This window comes from Leptonychotes weddellii, chromosome 8 (assembly GCF_054177405.1).
Source record: "Leptonychotes weddellii isolate Sample4059 chromosome 8, ASM5417740v2, whole genome shotgun sequence".
NCBI lineage: Eukaryota > Metazoa > Chordata > Mammalia > Carnivora > Phocidae > Leptonychotes > Leptonychotes weddellii.
In genome coordinates this window covers 119,564,255-119,588,971 of record NC_138376.1, presented here as the reverse complement: position 1 = coordinate 119,588,971, position 24,717 = coordinate 119,564,255, and the positions used below count along the sequence as shown (strand labels likewise).

Below are 24,717 nucleotides of genomic sequence, written 5' to 3'. Positions count from 1 at the left end.
TATTTCTCATGTCTTAAGTGTCCCTGAAACTATGGATTTTTTTTTCTGCTACCAGCATTACATCTATAGTACCTCTTTATTATAGATTCTGAGACTTAGAGTTTTCTATTTGTGTAAGTTACTGACACTGATATTATAGCTGAAATGAGAAGCTGACGCATCACTTTCCCCCCAAAACAAAAATCACTGAATCTTTTATTATACTAACATTTTGAGACAAATTTCAGGTACGGAATATATTTCCTGTGTGTCCTATTCAGCACCTGGTATATATGAACATGAAATGTTAGTTGTTAATGATTTAAAAGCTCCAAACTGAATATACACATAATCTGCCACCATTAAAGATTTTTATCTCTGTGATTACCTGAATTAATAAAAAAAGACTATAACATGGCAAACAGAGACTACCTCAGGATGAACAACTTTCTTTAGATTTAGTGTTTAATTATTATCTTTTAAAGATTTTATTTATTTATTTGACAGAAAGAGACACAGCAAGAGAGGGAACACAAGCAGGGGGAGTGGGAGAGGAAGAAGCAGGCTTCCCGCGGAGCAGGGAGCCTGATGTGGGGCTCGATCCCAGGACCCTGGGATCATGACCTGAGCCGAAGGCAGACGCTTAACGACTGAGCCACCCAGGCACCCCAATTATTATCTTTTAAATTGTGGTAAAATATATATGACATAAAATTTACCATTTTAATGGCACTTATTTTTATATTAAGAAAACTGTTGAAAGGATATTGCAATACTGACTAAAACGTGGGATTCTTTCCTGCAAAAAGACTGCTATAGTTAACATCTGAATTTGGAAACTAGTGTTGGCAAATATCTTTTTTACATCATAAACACTGCCACTGATGACAAAGATAACTAAAATAAGCTATTAGTGGTTAAACCACTTGTATTTCAGGCAGTGAAATAAAATACGAAATATCACACTTCCTAGATTTTAGGCATTATTTTCTTAAAATTCACAAATGGGCCCTAACAGCAGTAGGAGCTAATCTTTACAGGGAGCTAATTATGCTAAGGGGTTGAAATGCATTATTGGTTTTTGTTTTCTCATTGAGGACTAATTCACATACCATAGCATTCACCTTTCCAAGTATACAATTCAAATTCAATAGTTTTAAGCATTTTCACAAAGTGGCATAATCATCACCACTATCTAATTTCAGAACAATTTCATCACCCGAAAAGAAACTGTGTCCCCATCAGCAGCCACTCTCCATCTCACCTTCCCCTCAGTTCCTGGAAACCACTCATCCACTTTCTGTCTCTATTGATTTGCCTATTCTGAACATTTCATATAAATAAGGCATACAATATGTGGTCTTTTATGTCTGGCTTCTTTTAGCATAATACTTTCCAGGTTCAACCATATTGTAGCATGTCTGAGTACCTTGCGTTACCTTTTTTTTTTTAAGATTTTATTTATTCATTTGAGAGAATGCACGAGCGGGGGGAGGAGGGCGGAAGAAGGGCAGAGGGAGAGGGAGAAGCAGACTCCCCGATGAGCAGGGAGCCTGATGTGGTGCTCAATCCCAGGACCCCGGGATCAGGACCTCAGCCGAAGGCAGATGTTTAACCGACTGAGCCACCCAGGCGCCGCTGTTCATTGAACTTCTGTGGAGATGTATAAACTATAAATACTATGTGAAATATATACAAACATTATTATATGAAGGAAAGAATATATATATTTTTAAAAACTGCTACCTAGGTCCATCACCATGAGTAAGTCATAGTCTAAGTTTTGTCTTGTGTAAAAATATAGCCAATGATCTCTATGGTGTTTTCAAACTCTAAATACAAGTTGTTTTTAAAAACATAAGAGGATTATTCCCTTTCTATTCAACTCTGATTTGATTCCCAATCTTAAGAATAATTACTAACTATAATGATATTTCTATGTATTATAGACAATATGAATGCAAATCATAAAGTATACAGTAATTGAAAAGGGTACCACGGTAAGAATCTTTATATTATGAAAATAAATTTAGTATTTACTTACATAACTGTAAATGTGATTTCTTTTTATTGCAACAAGTCAGAAAATAACATCATTTTTAGGGCTATAGAATTTTAAAAAATAATAATAAAAGGTCTCTTTGGGAAGATCCTGATAGGCACGCATGAGGACACTGCAGGGATGAATCACAGACAGGCTCTTGGCAAACTCATCTGGAATAACTGAACACTTCCACTCACTGTAAATTTGCCAGCAGCAGTCTGTGCAGAATGTTTTTGGTCTTTTTTCTTTTGCTGGTTCATTCAAAATTATCTGTCAGCATGCTTGTTTTTTTGCCGTAAGTAATAATGTAGATGTAAATGGCAGCTGTGGTACAGAGCTCCCTAAATGAACAGTCTGTATTTGGAAAACACAGGCTGCATTGCTCAGAAAAAACAAATGGCAAATAAAAGCTATGAAAGACTGAAGAAGAGATTAAAGCAGTCTGTTAATATGTTTAATCTCATCAAACACTGTTATCTTTAGTCATAAACAACATCTTAAAGATGTCTGCTTAAAAACGTTTTAAAACTTTATTGAATTTTATTTGAAAGCTCAAGATGTTTTAATAAAACTCTTAAGATGATAATTAAATTACCAATACAAAGTTTATATACTTATAAAAATAAGAATCAAAACTGTTCAAGCATTTTAACTCTTTTAAGTAAGCTCTATGCCCAGTGTAAGGCTCGAACTCATGACCCCAAGATCAAGAATCCCTTGTTTTATGACTGAGCCAGCCAGGAGCCTTCATTTTTTTTTTTTTTTTAAAGATTTTATTTATTTTTCAACAGAGAGAGAGACAGTGAGAGAGGGAACACAAGCAGGGGGAGTGGGAGAGGGAGAAGCAGGCTTCCCGCGGAGCAGGGAGCCCGATGTGGGACTCGATCCCGGGACCCTGGGATCATGACCTGAGCCGAAGGCAGACGCTCAACGACTGAGCCACCCAGACGCCCCAGGAGCCCTCATTTTAACTCTTTAATGGAAAAATAACCAAAGGTGATAGGCTTTTTTTTTTTTAATTTAATATAGTGAGGGAGAGAGGATTTTTTTTAAAGATTTATTTATTTGAGAGAGAGAGAGAGAGCCATAGTGCACAAGCAGAGGGAGCGGCAGAGGGAGAGGGACAAGCAGAAGCAGGCTCCCCGTGGAGCAGGGAGCCCGACACGAGGCTCGATCCCAGGACCCCGAGATCATGACCCGAGCTGAAGGCAAACACGCAATCAACCGAGTCACCCAGGATTTTGAATCATAAAACTGCTAATAAGGTAAACAGCCCACTTCCTGGGTCTTACACTAACAGCAGTCGCTGTTCTACAACAGTGCTAGAAAGGAGAACTTTGTGGAAATGTCCCACATCTATGCCGTCCAATTTGGTAGCCAGAGCCACATGCAGCTACTGAGCATTTAAGTGTAAGTAGTGTGACTGAGAAACTGAGTTTTTTTTTCCTTTTAAGTAAACTCTATGCCTAAAGTGGGGCTTGAACTCACAGCTCCGAAGTCAAGAGCTGAATGCTCTCCTGACTGAGCCAGTCAGGCGCCCCAAGAAAGTGAATTTTTTATTTTTTTTTAAAGTTTTACTTATTTAAGTAATCTCTATACCCCATGAGGGATTCGTACTCACAATGCTGAGATCAAGAGTCACATGCTCTTCTGACTGAGCTGGTCAGGTGCCCCCTGAGTTTTTAATTTTTAATACAGTGAAATAGTCACATGTGACTAAGGAGGTCCTTACAGGACGATGCAGGTGCCGAATGATGAGAGGCAACATCCTGTAACAGGGCCACACCATAATGTTCTGGAAACTTCCAAAAAAAAGAAAGAGACCTGGGTTATTCATACTGAGAGGGCAGCGATAAGAGAAAATAAACTTCCAAAGAAATCTAGATTTGACCTCTAAGATCTGAGAGACCCTCCTTCAAATCCTTGTGCTAGGGCTATGGATATAAGAAGAAAAAGACGACAGGAGGCAGCAAGCACTACGCTAGAAGGAAGGGCTCTCTGCAGTTACACAGTAACGGCCACCAGGAGCAGCAGCTAACATCTGTTAATCAGTCTGGGTATTGCACACAGCACTGTACAAAACAGTTTTCTCATTTAATCCTCAAAACAAGCCTTCCAGATAGATGTATTTATCTTCGTTTTATAGATAAGGATATTGAGACTTAGGGAATTAATTTGCTTAAATAAAAATGCAACTTTTGGGGCGCCTGGGTGGCTCAGTCGGTTAAATGTCTGGCTCTTGATTTCAGCTCAGATCACTATCTCAGGGCTGTGGGATCGAGTCCTGAGTTGGGGTCAGCGCTGGGCGTGGAGTCTACTTGAGATTCTCGCCCTTTTTCAGTCCTTCCCTAACCCTCATTCTCTCTCTCCAAAAAAAAAGCAACTTCTAACTGCAATCTAACAACTAGTGCCCTTTCTCTATGTTCCAGTGTATTCTGAATATCCTTCTGCTGCAGTTGTTCACAAATTATACTGATGTATAGTTTGGCTCCCATTTGAAAGGTAAACTCCTTGAAGTCAAGGGCTGCATTGTCAGTCCTACCATCTTTCCCAATCACCTACTACTACCAACTTTTACCTATCAAAGTACTAAGTATACATATTCTTCAATAAGTATTTGCTGAATTTACTGTGAATTTGTTTCTCCATTCCAAAGATAATAAACCCATGGGATAACATGCTTTCTCCAACTCTCACCCCTGAATCATTTGTATTTGAATTTTAGAATCAAGTTTAAAGTTTAGCATTTAAAATAAGCTTCCTGGGGCGCCTGCATGGCTCAGTCGGTTAAGCGTCTGCCTTCAGCTCAGGTCATGATCCCAGGGTCCTGGAATCGAGCCCCACGTCAGGCTCCCTGTTCAGCGGGAAGCCTGCTTCTCCTTCTCCCACTCCCCCTGCTTGTGCTCTCTCTCTTTCCCCCTTCCTCTCTCTGTTAAATAAATAAAATCTTAAAAATAGAATAAAATAAATAAAATAAAATAAAACTTCTTTGGGGCACCTGGCTGGCTCAGTCAGTAAAGCAGTAAATCATGCAACTCCTGATCTCAGGGTCATGAGTTTGAGTCCACATTGGGTGTAGAGTTTACTAAATAAATAAATAAATAAATAAATAAATAAATAAGGGACGCCTGACTGGCGTGGTTGGTGAAGCATCTGACTCTTGCTCTCAGCTCAGGTCTTGATCTCAGGGTCATGAGTTCAGGCCCCATGTTGGGCTCCACACTGGGTATGGAGCCTACTTTAAACAAACAAGCAAACAAACACTTCTTTAAACTGTTTCAAAGAATTTGCCAAGAAACTTGGAACATTAAATGTCTGATCAAAACACTTCACTTTGAGCTGTCATTTTTTTCAGACCCATTAACCAAAAAAACCCCCAGATTTCCTGTATCTTTAGAAATTATGCTATAGAAATTTTAATAGTACAACTGAAACCCTGTATTTAATACACAAATGTTATACCATATAACAGCATTCACCATTATATGTTCATCTTAAAAGCACAGCTATGTTATACTGCTTATAGTAACTTTTAAATAACAAAGCCTTGATAGTTTCCAATTTTTACATCTAATTTTTCAATGACTTTTTTTTTAAGCCTTTCATACTTTATTAAATTATATTCACTCCATCCAGGCACAATGCCAATATCTCCTGGTAAAGTAGGACCTCTGCCTCCAAATCAGAAAGGACTAAAAGAAGTCTACACACATTTATCTCCTTAATCCAAATTCATAGCACCTATTCCAAGATTTAATGAAATTTAATCTACAAATAATATTCACATGAGAAATGCACTCAAAGCTCTTGTTACAAACATTATCAGAGGTGGTATCAAATAAAACTCTTAAATATACCAAAAAGCACTTCTAGTTAAAAAAATGATCTCCCCTTCCTCGTTAGAAATAAGTATCCTATAGGGCTTCTGCTAACTGCTGTCTTAAGAGAAATATAATTATGGGGCGCCTGGGTTGCTCAGTCGTTAAGCGTCTGCCTTCGGCTCAGGTCATGGTCCCAGGGTCCTGGGATCGAGTCCCACATCGGGCTCCCTGCTCCACGGGAAGCCTGCTTCTCCCTCTCCCACTCCCCTTGCTTCTGTTCCTGCTCTCGCTATCTCTCTGTCAAATAAATAAATAAAATCTTTAAAAAAAAAAAAAAGAGAAATATAATTATGAAAGTACTTATTCGGGATGCCTGGGTGGTTCAGTTGGTTAAGCATCTGCCTTCGGCTCAGGTCATGATCCCAGGGTCCTGGGATCGAGTCCCGCGTCTGGCTCCTTGTTCAGCAGGGAGCCTGCTTCTCCCTCTGCCTGCTACTCTGCTTGAGCTCTCTCTCTCTTTCTGATATATAAATAAAATCTTTAAAAAAAGAAAAAAAGTACTTTTTCTAATCTTTACAAACATCAAAAGTACTGTATGTATTCCATTTGAACATATGGAAAACCCACATTTGTTGGGGGAAAAAAGAAATGAACTGGAGCCCTGTTTCTTAAAGTTTGTAATTCCTACAAATTACCAGAGGAGCTTTTAAAAATGCAGATCTTGATTCAGTAGGTCTGAGATGGAGCCTGAGACTCTGAATTTCTAACAAGCTTCCAAGTATGATGCTGAACCTGTGTAGTCTAAGGCTTTGTGTTGCTAATGATACATTTTTCCAGATCTCAGAGATCTTTCTGGACTCTTTGGATTTCTTTTTAATGTTTATTTACTCTTTAAAATTTTTTTAAAATTCTTGGGGTGCCTGGGTGGCTCAGTTGGTTAAGCATGTGACTCTTGGTTTCAGCTCAGGTCTTGATCTCAGGGTCGTGAGTTCAAGCCCTGTATTGGGCTCCGTGCTGGGCTTGGAGCCTGCTTAAGATTTTCTTTCTCCCTCTCCTTCTCCCTCTGCCCCTTCCCCTGCTCCCGTTCACACATGCTCTCTCTCAAAAAAAAAAAAAAAAGAAAAAAAAATTTGTATTAAAATGGCACCTGGGTGGTACAGTTGGTTGGGTGACCAAATCTTGGTTTCGGTTCAGGTCATGATCTCATGGTCATGAGACTGAGCCCCGAGTTGGGCCCTGAGCTCAGCATGGAGTCTGCTTGGGATTCTCTCTCTCTCTCCCCCTCTCCCCCTGCCATGGGCATGCATGCACGTACTGTCTCTCAAATAAATAAATTTTTACTAAGTGTGTATTGATTCAGGCACTTCACCAGGAGCATATATAAGATCTGATCTCAGCCTCTGAAGAACAAACATGTCAGCAAGTAATTGCATTATAACCACAAAGTACTATAATACAGATATGCAGTGAGAAGAGAATGGCTACTTTTCCAGGGGAGAGCAGAAAAGGTTAAAGATGCAGCTCTTGCCCTGAGTCTTGAAGATAAATAGGAGTCTACACAGTGGAGAAGAAGAAGATCCCACCTCAGACAGAAGAAACAGCAAAACAAGCAGGAAAGCACTCTGGAGCTGCAGATTCTATCAAATTGCTGAAACACGCTGTTTACGTAGAGATCAATAGGACACCAGGAAAAAGTAAACAGATCAGCGTCCAGCACGTCAGTGAGGACTTTAGAAAGAACAACTTCAGTGGATTGGTGAGGTCAAAAGCAGACTACAGTGCACTGAGGAATAAAAGGACGAAGAAATTGAGACAAATGGGGCACCTGGGTGGCTCAGTCAGTTAAGCATCCAGCTCTTGGTTTCAGCTCAGGTCATAATCTCAGGGTCGTGAGATGGAGCCTGTGTCTGGCTCCATGCTCAGTGCGGAGGCTGCTTGAGATTCTCTCTCCCTCTGCCCCTCCCCTCCCCTCCCCCCCCACATGCATGCTTGCTCTCTAAATAAAATCTTAAAAAAAAAAAAAAAGAAATTGAGACAAATTAAACACTCTTTCCAAAGATCTTTCTATAACAGAAAAACGAGACCAGCAACTAGAAAAGAACAAAAGGTCAAGGGCACACTTACTTTTCTAAGTGTGAGAGACGAGCACATTAATAGGAAAACTTGGGGTAAGTGAAGAGGGAAAGGTTAGGAATACAGCAAAGAGGTAAGGAGTGACACTTGCCTTAGGAGTCCTAAGATTACAGTAAGGTTTCTCAGCCCCAGCGCTTTTGCCATTTGGAGAGAACTGTCATGGGGGCGGGGTCCCCCATGCGTTATAGGTTGTTTAACAGCATCCCTGCTCCTAATACTCACTGGCTACCAGTAGTACTCCCAACCCTATCCCAGTTATGATAACCAAAAATGTCTCCAGATCTTGCTAAACGTCTCCTGGGAAAAAGAGGGGAAATTGAGAACGAATGGTCTAGAGGCTGAGACCAGGTAATTTTAAGTAAGCTTAGAGAACGCTGGCTGAAACAAAGTGGCTCCCACCTACCAGCTGTAGGGAAAGAGGACGGTCCTCTGCTGAAGGGAAATAGGCATGTTTCATGGGGAGTGGAAAAGTTTTCGGATGATTCTGTGGAGAATGGGAGAGGCATATAACCAGGAAAGCAAAATGTCTAAGAATGGTATCTAGGATTACAACCAAGCAAGTAAAAGAATTTACTTAAGGAAAACTTGTTCATACAGCAATCAAGGTTATCCCAAAGGCTGTTAGATTATGTCTATTCCTCTCAAAAGAAATGGAAATTCCATGTGCTTTGGAAACATGCTAAGAAGCGTAAAAATTAAGAAAGAGAACGTAAGTATAGCTAAAGAGCAGTCTAGACATAATACAATTCAATTATATTTAGCAAATCAAAGGATTTCAGTATCTGGCTCAAGTCTTAAGCTACTCATAGAAAAACAACTCTATCTATGTATGGTTGCATGTTACTAAACCAAATTACTTCAAACCTAACATTAGGCAAATCAGATTAATAGACACTTCAATCAATTCAGAGGACAGAGTTCAGTCAAGTTCCAAAGTGGACAAATTTCTGAAACTGCTTTTATTTTTCTTGATATAAACAAGTCAACAAGGCCATATGCACTGATTTCCACGATCACCCATAATCTTATTTTATTCTAACATACTTGGATTACATAAGCATGAAAGCTTGATATAAAACTTCACCTTTTCATTTCAGAAAGAAATCTGAATTCCTGCTCCTTTCTTAAACAATCTTTGTATTGGTCTCTCAATAGCTTTAATTTCTCTGGGAAATAATGCAAATATACTAATCCCAATTCCATTCTCGGAGTTCTTTTCAATTCTGTTTCCTTATAAAACCTCCTCCTCTAATGTAATTCAGTAACTGTCTCCTTACAATTTTTTAAAAATAAAACTTTAATATCTGAAGCAAAAATTAACTGGGTTCAAAGGTCATGTCTTAGCATGTTTCTAATAATAACTGAAAACAGTTTTACTGACAAGGTTAAAGTCAATGTAAAACAAATGGCAAAGGATAGAATGATTCCATTTAACATCTCCATTGAGGATTCTTTTCCCTATAAAGAGTTGAAATAAGGCCAAAATATAATTAGGGTATTATGATATCTATAAAATTAAAAGCTAAGAAATAATTTTATCTGTACTCCTATTTTTGTTTTAAAAATACTTGAAGAATTCAGGATAAAACAATTAATTTATGCAAGATGAGACTGTATCTCAGGGCCCGTGAAGGCAAAGACAGGAGAATATCCTTAAAGTGTTCGTGTAAAATAACATCACAGAACCTCACCTTAAGAAGTGAAAAACTGTACACTGCCAAGTGAGTGGAAGACACTGGAATCGCTGCTTAAGAAAGGCATACAATTTTAAATGGTCAAATCCTTCAGGACCAGGATGAAGAGGTTTCAGATCTGTTAATAACTGGCTGCCTGGAGAAATGTAGAAAATCTGGGACTTAACAAGAAAGAGTGTGGGCGGGGCGCCTGGGTGGCTCAGTCGTTAAGCGTCTGCCTTCGGCTCAGGTCATGGTCCCAGGGTCCTGGGATCGAGCTCCGCATCAGGCTCTCTGCTCCGCGGGAAGCCTGCTTCTCCCTCTCCCACTCCCCCTGCTTGTTTCCTCTCTCGCTGTGTCTCTCTGTCAAATAAATAAATAAAATCTTTAAAAAAAAAAAGAAAGAGTGTGGGCTGGCTTAATTAATGGTATCCATCATAGTTGCAGTAAAAGTGTATGTGTCTATCCGGGGGAGGGAAATGTTGGTACACCTTCTACATTTTTTAACCTTGCTCTAAATAAAAAACAAACAACTAGAGTACTGTAGCACAACATAACAGATTCCATTATTGATGGGTATTACAATGTTAACTCTCCTTAGGCTCCAGGTTCTTTCTATTGGGCAAGTTATAGTTAAAAAGGCATCCTAAAATACGGAGAGTCCCTCTCCTATGGCTTCAAAGATTTTTAATTACAGATGAAAGCTGTAAGATCGGAAAGATATGAGAAAGCTAGAAGCAAGGGTGCTAGGCCTTTGGCAGTTCTGTTACAGAAGTAAATTCCAGATTATGCTTAGCAAGCAGAAGACTGTAGGAATAATTATGGTGGCACAGAGGCATTGGGAATGCTACTAATTCTCACTTACTAGACGGCTCAAGGGTGTACATCAGGCTGTCTGAGCAGAAGTACCCGAGGGGTTTTCTTTCCTGGGCTAAATTCCAAAACCAGAGAAATGTCTGGCTTTCTGGTTGTTTTTTGATTATCATTCCAAGAGGTCTACTGCTTGGCATTACGAGTATGTACTCTTAATGCACGATAAGCCAAACATTCCATCTTGATTCCCATGAACCAATCCTAGGCTTCTTGGCTCAATGAAATAAAGTACTTTGAATTTATCAATTGGATAAAAAGTTCAGAATAGTGGTTCATAAATTAGAACTGCCAAGAGTATGCCCATAAAGGAAAATGAGAAAACAGAAGAAGAAAGGTCTCTGTTTGAACTTAAAGCATCTGGTCAAAGGCCAACAGGGCCACACGCCCCACTGCTGCACACCTCTGGCACCTCTCTCAGGTACTGTTCAGCTTCAACTGAATTTTGGCAGCTTTGGACTCACCTGGTCCAAGAGAGCAGCTGAAGCAAATTCACAAGGTGAACCATAATACTGATGACATTAAGAGCACTGGATGGTAAATGAGTATTGTTAGGCTGTAATAAATCAGAAGTTCAATCAAAAATGATTTAGTGCTAGTACTTTTTGTTTTAGCCAGAAATATTACGGCTTTTTTTTTTTTTTTTAAAGTAATCTCTACACCCAACAGTGGGGCTCAAACTGACGACCCCAAGATCAAGAGTCACATGCTCTTCTGACTGAGCCAGCCAGGTGCCCTAAAATTAATGCTTTAAAAACTATATATAGGTGGCTCTGTTGCTTGCTCTCATTCTCTGAGAATATGTTTAGTACGGAGTATACATTTAGTATTAGTTTCTGGTTACTAGAGCATTTAAAGGAGTCATATTTCTAATGAAGACTGAGTAGGCCCTGATAAGAAAATATTAGGCTTTAAAGATCTAATTGCTAAAGAAATACAAGTTTGGTAAGAAGATGTGAGACTCAAATCAGAGAAAGAAAAGAAACTGGTTTTAAATTGTATGATTTCCTGAGAGCATAGTCAAGTGCCATCACAAAAAGATCAAAAGAAAATCTACATTTGCTGAAGGTTCTCTGAGGAGAAATTATATGGTGTGTGTGTGTGTGTGTGTGAATATGTGAGTGCATATATGCATATATTTCCAATTATGAGCTGTATTAGGTTAGAAACTATTTGAAATGTCAAATTAAAAAGGTGAACAGTCAAGAGAGAAACAAAAATAAAGTCAGACTACTCACTGAACAACAACAAAAATATTTACCAAGAAAAAAATCAACCCAGCTCAACCACTTCCTTCCCAAGTAAGTTTCTGTTTAAGGTGCCTGAGTAGATATTTGATGACAAACCCAACAAGCCAGTGTTCTATAATCACTTTCTTTTCCCGTGGGACAAAAAGACACTTAGAGCTACAAAAAGAAATGGAGGGCTATCTAAACTGCCAAGAATGAAAGGAAAAGTAGCAAAGTATTTCTTTGGCAAAACTGAGGAAATTATATTTCAAAGGACTTAATGGCTAATCACGAAGTGTCAGCCTCATTTAATTCTCTGAACCTATATATCATGACTTATTTTCAGGATCTGGTTACACTATTCCTGTAACTCTTAAAATCCTTTCCATCTGATGTTTAGTGGTTTAGAAAGAATCAAGGCCATAACCTTGTCTATAACCCTTAGCTAGAGGTTCATGAGATCTAAAGGCTAGTGCCTTTATCCCCCTAGTTTCTCAGGTGAACCCTCCATCAAAATTTTTCCTTCATTCATGACCATTTCCAGATTTCCTACTTTTACTATTAAATAGAAATGCTTCTGGAGTGAGGGGAGCCATTTCTTCACCCTTTGAAAACTAATACTAATTTAGAAATCAACCTTACTCTACCACTCATTAAAATGTGAACTACTGATTTTACTTGCCCAGAGTATAAAAGTCATACTATGAAGACAAGTTGAAATACACAGCTTAAATAAAAGGCTCTGAATTGTGAATTTGGGGGCAGGTGTATTATGTACTTAGATCCTTCCATGTGAAGTCCTACATCTATAGCTTTGGTCCAACAAATAAAATAACCAAGGTGGCAAAGAAAGATTAGAGCTGTGACATTTTAAGGGACTGCCCCATTCCAAAATTAGCTTTCTATATCAAGGTAAAAATTAAATTTTATATTATCACCTAAGAGTCTGTTATTTTTATAAAGCTCTAATTAAAAAAAAAATTACTGCTTCACGTTTGAAAGAACAGATAACTAGTTACTGTAGTTACTGTGGCATTTTGTGATTGCCAGTGGAGCCAAGATCCTTACTATATCTTCTTAAACTGCCTACTACGGATTACTAGAGATTCCAGAATTGGCAACAGTTAACTAAACTACTTCTCTCCCCAAATAGATAATCTCCTGGATCTAAAATTTTGACAGACTTACTTTGGGATAAAATGTTTTTCAAATTCTCTGTCATATAGGGAGATCTAATAACAAATTTGAAAATCATTTTTCTAAATGTGGTTTCCCATACAATGGATTGAATCAGACACAATTTAAGGAAGTATTTAGTTTATTTTCAGTGACTAAGAACGTTTTTTAGCATGAATATATTCATGGGAGAAGTGTAGATCTATTTTTCATTTCAACCAAGTCAGCCTTTCTCAGGTCCCATGGGAAAAAATCTACTCTTAAAACTTGAATTCCTACTTTGAGTAAAAAAAATCAGGAATACTATTTTTAACCACTAAATTATTACTATCTGGACATATTTAAACAACCAGAGGTAGGAAGTGTTCTAATTGTTCTTCCTGATCTCTCCGTGACAGGCCAGCCACTTGGGCCAGTAGGATGATTGCCACTAGCCTAATCCATCAGACAAACATAGGTCGAGGAGGTTTAAAAAAAAAAAAAAAAAAAAGCCTAAGAAGCCCTGTAAAGCTCCAAAACCATACAAAACTCCATTCCCTGTCCTATCCTCTCCTCCCCCATTTTGAATATTCAGATCTGTATAAATAGTCTCTTAATTATTTGTAATTAACACAACGCTGATTTGCATGTCCCAAAGTCTCTACTGGCCATTATTAACAATTACAACAGTGAATACCTATGTAGTATGAAATGCCAGGCAGTGTTTTAAGTGCTTTGGTGTTCTTCAAATAAAAATCAAGAGAATTGTCCAAGTTTCTGTAAAGTTATAGGGGCCTTTGTTAGGACACCTATTTGGTAAAGACCTATATATTCATATAACTTGGATTTCAGTCAACACAAAGTTGTTTTTACTTGATCAAATACAAATTCTGCTGGCTAATTCTATGAAAAAATAGAGAAATGTATTAAGGTTTTTAACACTAGATAAATAAAAATAGTGAACAAACTGGTCATTTGGCAAATAAAAAACTAATTTCTAAAAACCCACTGAAATGGCAAAGTGATAGTCATATCACTTAAGGGAAAATGTTACTGAATAGACAAAGCAGAAATGTTAATACTATTTAAAAGATACAAACAGTACAAATGAAATGGGAAGACACACAGCAATTTTTAGGGTGGCTGTATTTAATAAAGTTTTAAAAAACCTCCACTTTTTAAAGTCAATTTCTTTAATGCAAGAGTAATTCGCAGTAAATAGATCATATATATATAGTATATATAATACTAATAGTATTGGATTTTCTTTGCAAATTCTTTTAGTTCAATTATTACTAAAGAAATTAACTTTTAGTTTACAGGCATTACAAATCCATCTAAAAAGCTAGGCAGTGCTACTGTGTTTAATGGCTTGCAATACTTGTATTAGGGATTAAAATATGATTGTTATAACAACCAAAGTAATTTAAAAGTGGAATTCTGTAAAGATGTGTTTTGTCACTCTAAAATGCGACTACCTTTCCTACTGTCTGTATTCTAAAATTCTCAAGGTCTGTTTACTTAAATCTTAAATAGTTACAGAATTCAGTCACAGGCTGTTGTATGAATTGTGTCCTCCAAAAATGTATGTTGAAGTCCTAACTCCCAGTACCTCAGAATGTGACCTTATTTGGAAATAGGGTCATTGCAGATTAATTAGTTAAGATGACATCATACTGAAGTAGGGTGGGTTCCCAGTCCAATATAACTGATGTCCTTATAAGAGGAAAATTGAGACACAGACATACACAGAGAGATGATATGAAGACACACGATGGAAGACCATTGGTCATTTGACAATAGAGGCAGAGATTGAAGTGATGCACCTACAAGTCAAAAACACCAAGGACTGATGAGAACTGTCAGAAATTTGGAAGAGGAAAGGAAGGGTTCTCCTCTAAAGCCTTCAGAGAGACAGCATGGCTCTTGGCAACACTTAGATTCGAACTTCTAGCCTCTGGAACTGTGAGATAGTAAGTTTCTGCTGTTCTAAGCCCCCTGATTTTTGGTAATGTTGTTACAGCAGGAAACTAATTACATAGATCATGAACTAAAATCTACCTTTCCAAAACAGCATCTTTTAAAGTCAAGTCAGCAAAACCTGGGGTCAAACACCTGTGCAAACAAAACCTGTGTAACCATGGACTTGAGGTTTGCTTCATTTGTAAAAAAAAAAAGAGAGAGAGATAACAAATCCTACCAGTGTATTTCTGAACATAAATTATGTACAATGTCCACAACACAGAGGCCAAAAATGTTAAGTCTCTCCACCCCCAAGCTCTTCTCTCTCTGTAATAAGAATGCATTTTAACCTGTGGTCATTTGGCTAACAATTCAGAAAACAATATGATAAAAACAGAGGGCTATAATTAAAATATCATTAAGTAAATTTATAAAAAACACTGTCCTAAATTAAGTTCTGATGGTTTAACTACTTAGAAATCTCTAAATCCTTATCCTCAGTATGACCACAATATCTAAGATGTCATGCTCTTCAGAACTTCCTGATATGGTAAATGCTACCCTCTCCTTTTTAAAAAGGTTCAAAGTAATTTCAATTACCACAGAAAGATCAATTCTTAAACAATAGTTTATCCCTTATACTTTCAAAGGTTAATTTTATTCAATGCAAGTCTTCTGATTTACTAATATTCTTATTAATATGCAAACTGACCCAAGTTCAGTAATAAACACAAGACTCCTGTTATTAAAAAGTCATTGTTCAAATACAGGAATTTATTTCATGTAATAATAACATAAGCAAAATAATAATTACCTTTGACAAGATTAGTAGAAATAGAAGTATAACTCACAAATATAATAAGCATGTTCCCCTGACATGTGAATTAGCCAGTAATATGGCCACAATGTTTAGAGTCCTCTTTCCAAAGACTCTGGAAAAGGTGATCAGAGGCCAGCACCATGACATGCTATGGATTAAACCTTATATGAACCTAAGTTTAGTGATATTAACAGAAGACTTGAAGAGAAAGAAATCCTAGAATCAGATTATATATTCAAGTAAAGTAAAATCACTGCAAATTATCCACTGCCACCAAAGACAACAGAGCTAGACTCTAAAACTACTTGAATTCAAGTGTTGAATAAAGACTAACACTGAATGCTTACTATGTGTAAAGACAGTTTTACATATTTAACTTCATTCAAGCCATGGAATATTCCTAATATAGGAGTTTTATACACAAGAAAACTGAGTACTAAGTTTGGACTATACATACAGTATACAAATGCTGAATTTTAGAAAGGAGCTGCCAAAGCCACAACCTAAAATATAAATTTGCAAGCAATCACTGGCTCTGCTTTACATGTATGAAAACATTTTAAAAAATAAATAGGTTTTGATATTTTATTTTATTTGTGGGGAAAGCTGTAATCAAAAAGAAATCTTATTTAATATCTATGCAACACAAACTTGCCTCCAAAATAGCATGTTATTAAGAAAGTTAACATTATATCATGGTATACCCTTAAGAAAAACCCAAATCCTGAAAACAGAATCTAAGAAAATGAAGCTGAAGTGATTGTTTAGCTATAGGAAAAGAAGATAGTCCCACATATACTTGTAATAGCGAAAACACAAGTTCAATTTAGTGTTTAAATGCAGCCTTACCCTACAAGGATAAGACTGATTGGTGGTTCAAGTTTGTTTTTCTGCACAAATTTATTTGCCTTTTAAACAGAAGAGGAATTAATAGTTTGTGAGCCTCTGCCATGTACGTCTGGCACTTTAGAAGGTGGTACACACTAATTTTTGAAAGTAATAAACTTGGGTTTCAATCTTTGCTCAAATATTTATAAGCTGTGTGACCTTGGGAAATAGCTTAAATCTGTGACAGGTTTCTTGTTAGTAAAATAGATATTAAAATATTAATACTACAAGACTGTCATGAGGCTTATATACATAGTAAAATTATCCCAGTTCTTGTCACATAGTACGTGTCATTAAATATTAGCTAATATTATCAATAATTTAAAAAGTGTAACCCTACAGATTAGTTAAGAAATGATGCTTAGAAATACAGTAACTTGCCTAAAGACATATATCTAGCAAATGTTAAAGACAGGTTTGAAAACCTAATGTAATGAAATCTGTGGTCTCTTTAAAAGTTCCAATGTCGTTAGTCTTTCCCTTTGTTCTTCCTGCTTCCTCAGCTGGTTTTTTACAGAAGTGAAAATTTATTTCATAGACTCAATGTATTTAAATGCTAGAAATGACCTTAGAAATCACTAAGCCAAGGGGCAGCAGATTGTTTTCACCATAATTCTGTCCAATTGATAGTCCTTGCCTGAAGTGAAGGGTCAAAAAGGAGGCTGGAGTGCTATGATGAGAAGAATTTGAGGATTCTGAGAAAGGCAGAAAAATAAGACAAATAAGACAAAATAGTGATAGCTGCCCATGGAGGTTTAGAGAGGGACAAACAACAAAGGTCAACCAAGTGCTACATTCTGCCATTGCCACACAAATGTAATAGACTCATTAAACTCATCTAGTTCTCATTAATTCTTGGCTCAAAGTCACAAGTTCCAAGTTTACTCTCTACCATCTAGTGAGCTCTGTGCATAAGAGCTCCCTCTGCTTCCTTCACTACAGATCATCCACTATCCAAAGCACCTAACACTTCTACAACAATATAAAGTTAGCCTGTTAGCACAATTCTACTCCTTGACCTATAGTTTCCAATTTACTTAGAATTGGAATTTAATTACTTAGAATATTCGTTCTATATCGCGACTAGAACAAGGCCGGGTAATTCTAAGTATACATACAGAATGAAACAACCACCCTGAAAGAGGGGAGAAGTAGAGGGGAAGAAAAATGTCTGAGCAAAGCTCATGCAAAATAAGCCACTGATCTGCATTAGTTTTTGATGTGCAACCCACATCTAAGTAGTCTTACTAGTAACATTACCAGTCCTTGATAAATTTAATGCTCGTAATTTTGTCCCAAAAGGGCTCCTTCTATAATCAAAGCATTTAATTCCATGGTATCGAGTAAATTTTTCTTTGAGGTATCCTATAACAAAGTTTCACTTGAGTCAAAAATACTTCCTATAAAACCATCTCATATGCTTTCCATCGCTTCGCTTTAATTCATTTTTAGATTAATGCTTAATGCTTTAATGAGTTTAAAACATCTGTGATAATGACTTCCCTGTTTTTATTCATACTCCAACACCAACCGCCACAAATTATACACTTTATTGAAACACTCCAAATAATTTTTATATCACCAAAGTATTTTACTTAAGGAATTTTTTAAAGAATCTCAAGTGCACAGTATATTAAGTATTACATGTTTTAAATTATCTGAAGTGGTGGTATGTGGGAATCTAAAAAGTAAATATACACCCAGGGAGGGGTGTGTGTGTGTGTGTGTGTGTGTGTGTACATATGTATAAAAATATGTATCTCCCCAGGGAATTCTGTATTAGTCAGTCTGTGGTGACATCCCTCCACCTCCTGATATTTCCAAATAGACCCAGCAGGTGATTCTGTTATACATTTCTTGGCTGAGAATCACAGACACGGTGTATTTCAGATTGCTTTCAATATGTATGCCCCTATTTAAAGTAACCCCCCCCACTCAAGAAAATAATCTGGGCCATTAATTTTGAATTCTAGTTCCAGAAAGTTTGGCTAAACCAAGGTATCTTGTTTTTAAATCTCCCATTAAAAAGTAGTAATCTTTTTTTCTTCAGAAGCGGAAAACAAAAATTTTAGTGCCTAAAACTTATAGTTTAAAAGATGTTTTATATAAAACCACATCATCCTCAATTAAGGAAACATTTATAATTCTCTGCCACACTGCAGTATTTATGACTATTTACAAATATTTAGTTTTTAATTTTACCTATCTTAAAAATGAATATAAAGGACTTGCTTCTCCTCTTCTACATTATGTAAAATATTTGAAGAGAAAAATGCTAATGTTTTCTTTCTCTGAAAGAGTTAAAAGCCCTTAAGACATTTTATTAATATAGCACCCGATAAAGTAATGATAATAAAGGCACATAAGGTATAACAAAATTATTTTTAATTGAATATTAAAATTTTCTTTTTCTTTAAAGTTGTGCCCATCTAAAATATATACAATGACAAAAAACATCATCAAAATGTTCTTTAAATGACTTAATGAATAAGGGATTATATATATAAAATTCATAATGAATACCATATTTGATTCTAAGACACTTTACATTTTGACATTTCTGAATTAGGATGGGTCTTATAATCACTGGCATGTTATGTTGGAAACATTTTTTATTCCTGAATGGTTCTCACAATCAATGGTACCTTAGATCTGATGAACTAAGGTGTTCGTTTATAAAAAAATACTTTTTCAAATTAAAAGAGGTAACTTTTTCTTTTCAAATGTAACAAAACTGACCCACCCCCAAAACAACCTTAAATGTGTAGCTCCATAACTATAATCTTTTATATGAGTGAAAATGGCCAATAAATTTAATGAAGCAACTAAATTATCAGGACAAAAGAAACTCTAGTAATATAAGAGCTTAAATAATGAACAAATTTTATCAATTAAATATTACATGAAGTCATTTTCAGAGTTTTAAAGTGAATAATTTTATACTATTCCGTTTTCCAATGCTAAGCATTTGTCCATCCTACGTACTGAAATAAATTTAGCATTCCACCTATAATATGCTACAAATAATGATTGCTTTGCTGTAAGATAAATTGCTAACTGCAATATAAATGGTCAAAGTACATTATATTTATGCTATAAATAGAAGCCAATGTTTAATGAAATGTTTAAAGACAAAAAAAAATTTAAAAAGTAGTTATCTACTAAAACTGTAGTCTACAAATACCTCAGAGAGTCATATCATTCTCTAACATATCACAAATCAAAACATTATTGATTTGGTGGCTAATGTATAGATACTGCCTGCAGCACTTTGAAGAATTTTATTAAAGTGGTTAGGTTACTCCTTGCATATTTCTAATGGCTAGCATTCTAGTGACAGTACTGGGATCAAAAGCATCAAAACATGATAGGTCTTGCGTCGAACTTAAAGATAATTAACTTCTCTCCATTATTTAAAAAAATGGTGAACATAAGTATCAACTTTGGAAATTCAGTATGAGGATGAATAATATCCTTTCACTTAAATACTATACTACCAAATAGGAACAAAGTGAGAACAAGTACACATAATTATTTTCAACTATTTTCAGAGTGTCACACACTCCCAAGATGGGATTCTACAGTTACTGACAACTGATTAGGTTAACTTTCACCACCAGAATCTTCAAAGCAGTGCAATACTTGTATATATTTTGTTTTCAAGTTTGCACATGAAGGCCCAACAGTGACAAAAAGAAAACTTGGGATCAAAGGTCACTAAAAAGTCTTACATTTTTATTGCTACTTAATCCAAGTGAATGTCACTTAATTTTAATAATGGTAAATGCAACTAAAGTAGTTTGAAATCCCAGTCAATATAAGTTCCTTAAGGACAAGGCTAATCATTCCTGAACATTAATACTCTGTACCAATGTCACAGTTTTTCCTGTTTTCCTAAGGAAAAGACTGAAACCAATTCAAATTACTGGACTGAATTACTGTAGAAATAAACACCCAGTTTCCACTAGTACCCACTTCTTCACGTAACAAAACAAATAATGTACTATTTCTGTTCAGAACCTATAAGAAGAAATGACTTGATTTTTTGGCCAGGAACCATCCATAAAGCTCTTATAGCTCTTTAGATCATCAAGAGGTAAGCAAAAACAATCCAATTTTAAATAGCCGGTGTGTTCTATCGTTACTTTGGGCAGGCTTGACAAACATAGCTTAAGAATTTTAGAGAAATAGAGCAAATGATGAATAGTTGGGAATGCATAGGGAGCAAAAATGTCTATTCATAGGACCAAATAAAAGCCTTCATTAGGAACGAAAAAAACCACCAATGGTTTTATATATATGTATATATATGTAAAACCCAAAGGAAAAACAAACAGCAAATAAATGAAAATTAAAAGCAAAAATAAATAAATAAATAGAAAACTAATCCCCAATTTTTCTGCTACTCAGTTTACCTTGGAGGCTAATCTGAACAGTGTTACCCACAGTCTACAAAACACATGGTGGACGCTTTGTTCCTGATATATATAATGTTTTTAAATCCACCAACACCTCTATACATTCTGTGCAATTAAGAAATCCACTTCAGGCAAGTAACAAGTACTTTAGTACTAGCACTATCTATGCAGAATAGCAAATATAATGTGAAACAAAGCAATGCAAGCATTCATGTGAATTTTGGCTCCATGCTAACTCTGGTTTCATGCCTAACTACATTAAAATAGAATTGCCAAACGGCCAATGCATTTCTTTACAATAGTTATTTTACCTTCATAAAAGCTAAGAAGAGTTTTGACTATAAGCATTGTCAACCAGCCAAATTTCTCTAATTTTCTATCCGATTTTGAAGACTATTTTATTATCTAAACTATCCGCTATTTTTCTCTGTATGTACACGAAGATAGACATACAGAGAAACAGAAGAATCTACGTATGACTTACACAATAAATATACACAGATATTACATACATACTAATGAGACTGCATGATTTTTATATCAAAGTACATGTTTTTCCACCACACAGTTCTTCATTGTTGTTAAGAGTAATAAAAAACTTCTGCAACAACTAATAAGCACATGCTGCTAATGATCCAGGGTTTTAAGAATTTGTAGATTAAAAAAATACAATTCCTAGAACACTGTTATCAAACAAGTAAGTTTTATTGGCATCTAAAAACAAAATTCACCCAACATTGAAACGTACTTTAATATTTATGTTGTTTTCTTTTTTTTCTTTTTTCTTTTTTACTCACTGCAGTATGAGGAACAAATCACAAACACTTACTTTGGAGAAACAGAGACCATAGTGTAGATTTTACAAAATCACTTTTTAAAATCTCTGTATTGTGCTCCTCAAATATCTAGAGCCAGTCTTTGCATAAAATATCACAGCTTTGTCTATTACCTTAAAATTCTGCAGCAGCCTAAAGATATGGATAAGATATACCATCACTTGCTATTTTGAAATATATCTATTACCATATCCAACCTAATGGTAGTATCTAAAAAATTCTTTCTTCCATAGGAAGTCTCTGACAAGCTGTTATTCATTTCCTTGAAGTTAAAAGAATCTGGGGGCAACATTTATATTTTATCAGAAAAATAAAAAAATGTTTACCTACCATGTTCATATTAAGAACAATGTCTATACAAGTCAGTTGTACAATTATTTTAAGAGAAAGGTGAACATGAACATCAGATTAACTTAATTCTGGCAGACAAAAGTGAACAACTATGGTCCAGTCAGCCATTAATCTATTACAGAGAGATGACAACTTTACAAAAGGTATCTTTTACCTACTGAGCGATGATTATGTCCCCTCAGTTTCTGTGCTTTCTACCACTGGTTCACTTTCTATATCAGCAACTGTGTCACTCTTCTCCTTGTTTATTTCACTTGAAGATGTCAGTTTTTCATAAAGTTCAGGATCATTCTGTACTGGTAAAGGTGGTGGTTGGGCATGTCTCTCAGTATTTTCACCATTAACCTGAGGCACGTTATCACCTTTTCGTTGAGAAGTGGCCCCTTCAAAAAAATCAAAAACCCGAGGATGAGGAGGGGGGACCCAGGTGTTTTGAATTCTATCTCGTCCAAGACGGTTTCCATTAATTTCTCTGCAGAAATCAAAATCTCTGTCATCCCTATCCCTTTGCCTCTCCCAGGGTCTTCTGCGGTCATCAAAATCTCTGTGAACTTCTTGTCCAAATCCTCTGTTCCAAGGACCGCTTCTAGGATCAAATCGATAGTTTCCAGACCGAAATCTACCTCTTTCTTCATGTAAGCCTTTTGGACCACCATAGACAGGTAGAACCCGATGTTCTCTCTCATCAAAATCTCTATGCCCCCAGGGCTTCTCTGGATTAAAGCCAAAGTGGTCTCTTCGACCAAGATGATCTATGCCTGGCCTCACAAGATTCTCTCTAATATCGACAGGAGGTCTTCCAAAATGATCCCTACCATCTAATGGAGGCCTTCCAGGACCTTCTCTTGGATCTATAGGCCGTCCAACCACATCCCTAACATCCACGGGGGGAGGTCTACTAATGCTTTCCCTGGCTTCAATGGGAGGAAACCGGTAATCTCTATCTCCTTCCTGTTGAATGTTATCATTCCCAAGTGGTATCCTTTTTTCTGGATTGGTAACATTGTCTACACTTTGTCTTCCAGGAACTAGAAAAGGTCTTTCTGGCTGACTAAAAATATCTCCTGGAGGAAAAGGACCACGGGGTGGCGGATGAAGAGCTGAATCAAGTACCGATGGGGGAGGGATTCCCCTTTGGGGTGGAATTCCAGGCTGTATTAAAGGGAATCTTGGTCCAGGTGTCTGTGGTATTAGTCCTGGACGAATGTCTAACATTGGCATTGTGGGCATCCTTTGACTAGAGAGATTTAAAGGGGGTAAGTTCTGAGGCCCAGCTGGTGGTTGTGTCCCCAAAAGTCCAGCGGCGTTTGGAACATTTGGTGGCTGTACTCCTATAAGTCCGGAATTATTAGGGATATTTGGGGGGAGCACTCCCAAAAGTCCAGAACTACTTGACACAGTTGGTGGCTGTAGTCCCAAAATTCCAGAGTTATTTAGAATATTTGGTGGCTGGGCTCCAATAATCCCAGAACTACTGGAAACATTAGATGGCCGGATTCCAATAATTTCAGAATTACTCGACACATTTGGTCTTTGGACTCCCAGAATTCCAGAATTGCTTGTCACATTTGGCGGCTGTCCTCCTAAAATTGCAGGGCTACTTGGAATATCATTTGGAATCACTAAATCAGAAAGAGGAAAAATAACACAAAAAATCATTCTGGTATAAAAGGAAACTGTATTTGTCATTACTAATGCTATAGTTAGCTAGCCTAGAGTTAATCAACTACTTGTATGCCAGAAGAATCAAGACACATTAGATATTAAACAAAAGTTAAAATTATTAAATACCATGCACAGTGAAATTTAAAATATTAAAACATAAGTGGGATGTTACTTAAAAATCTTTACACAGAACATTTAAAGAAAAATGTCAGGTATTATAGGAATTCTCCACCTTTAACAAAGATGTTTCTAAAGTACAAACAAGTTTTAATATACTAACAGTGGTGCCATAAAACAGGACTTGCTACTTTCAAATATATTTATCTTTTAGACCTAGGTAGAGAATACTGGGTAAAAGTTATTCATACCTAATACTTGCTCATTCTTATCTTTCTTTAAGTATATATATTTTGTGCAACTGTATTTTATTTTTTTTATTCTTATGTTAATCACCATACATTACATCATTAGTTTTAGATGAAGTGTTCCATGATTCATTGTTTGTGCCTAACACCCAGTGCTCCATGCAGAACGTGCCCTCCTCAATACCCACCACCAGGCTAACCCATCCTCCCACCCCCTCCCCTCTAGAACCCTCAGTTTGTTTTTCAGAGTCCATCATCTCTCATGGTTCGTCTACCCCTCCCGATTTCCCCCGCTTCATTCTTCCCCTCCTGCTATCATCTTCTTCTTCTTTTTTTTCTTAACATATATTGCATTATTTGTTTCAGAGGTACAGATCTGAGATTCAACAGTCCTGCACAATTCACAGCGCTTACCAGAGCACATACCCTCCCCAGTGTCTATCACCCAGTCACCCCATCCCTCCCACCCCACCCCCCACTCCAACAACACTCAGTTTGTTTCCTGCGA

The 24,717-nt window shown here is 36.6% G+C and overlaps 1 protein-coding gene across 7 annotated transcripts in view; it reads right to left on the bottom strand.

Moving 5' to 3' along the window:
• The window catches only part of SCAF8 (SR-related CTD associated factor 8), a 196,032-nt gene that overhangs the window by 90,135 nt on the left and 81,180 nt on the right, over window positions 1-24,717 (bottom strand). For 4 of the 7 annotated variants that reach the window (XR_014148013.1, XR_014148012.1, XM_031035657.2 and 1 more), the window contains one exon: window positions 22,334-23,801. Coding sequence is in view for 5 of the 7 variants with exons in the window: in XM_031035657.2 (XP_030891517.1) it covers window positions 22,348-23,801 (1,454 nt within the window). In the remaining 2 variants the exon portion in view is untranslated. Of the gene's footprint in view, window positions 1-21,678; window positions 23,802-24,717 lie in introns of those variants that run through there. The other 3 variants (XM_006740365.3, XM_006740364.3, XM_031035656.2) reach the window with 1 other exon arrangement.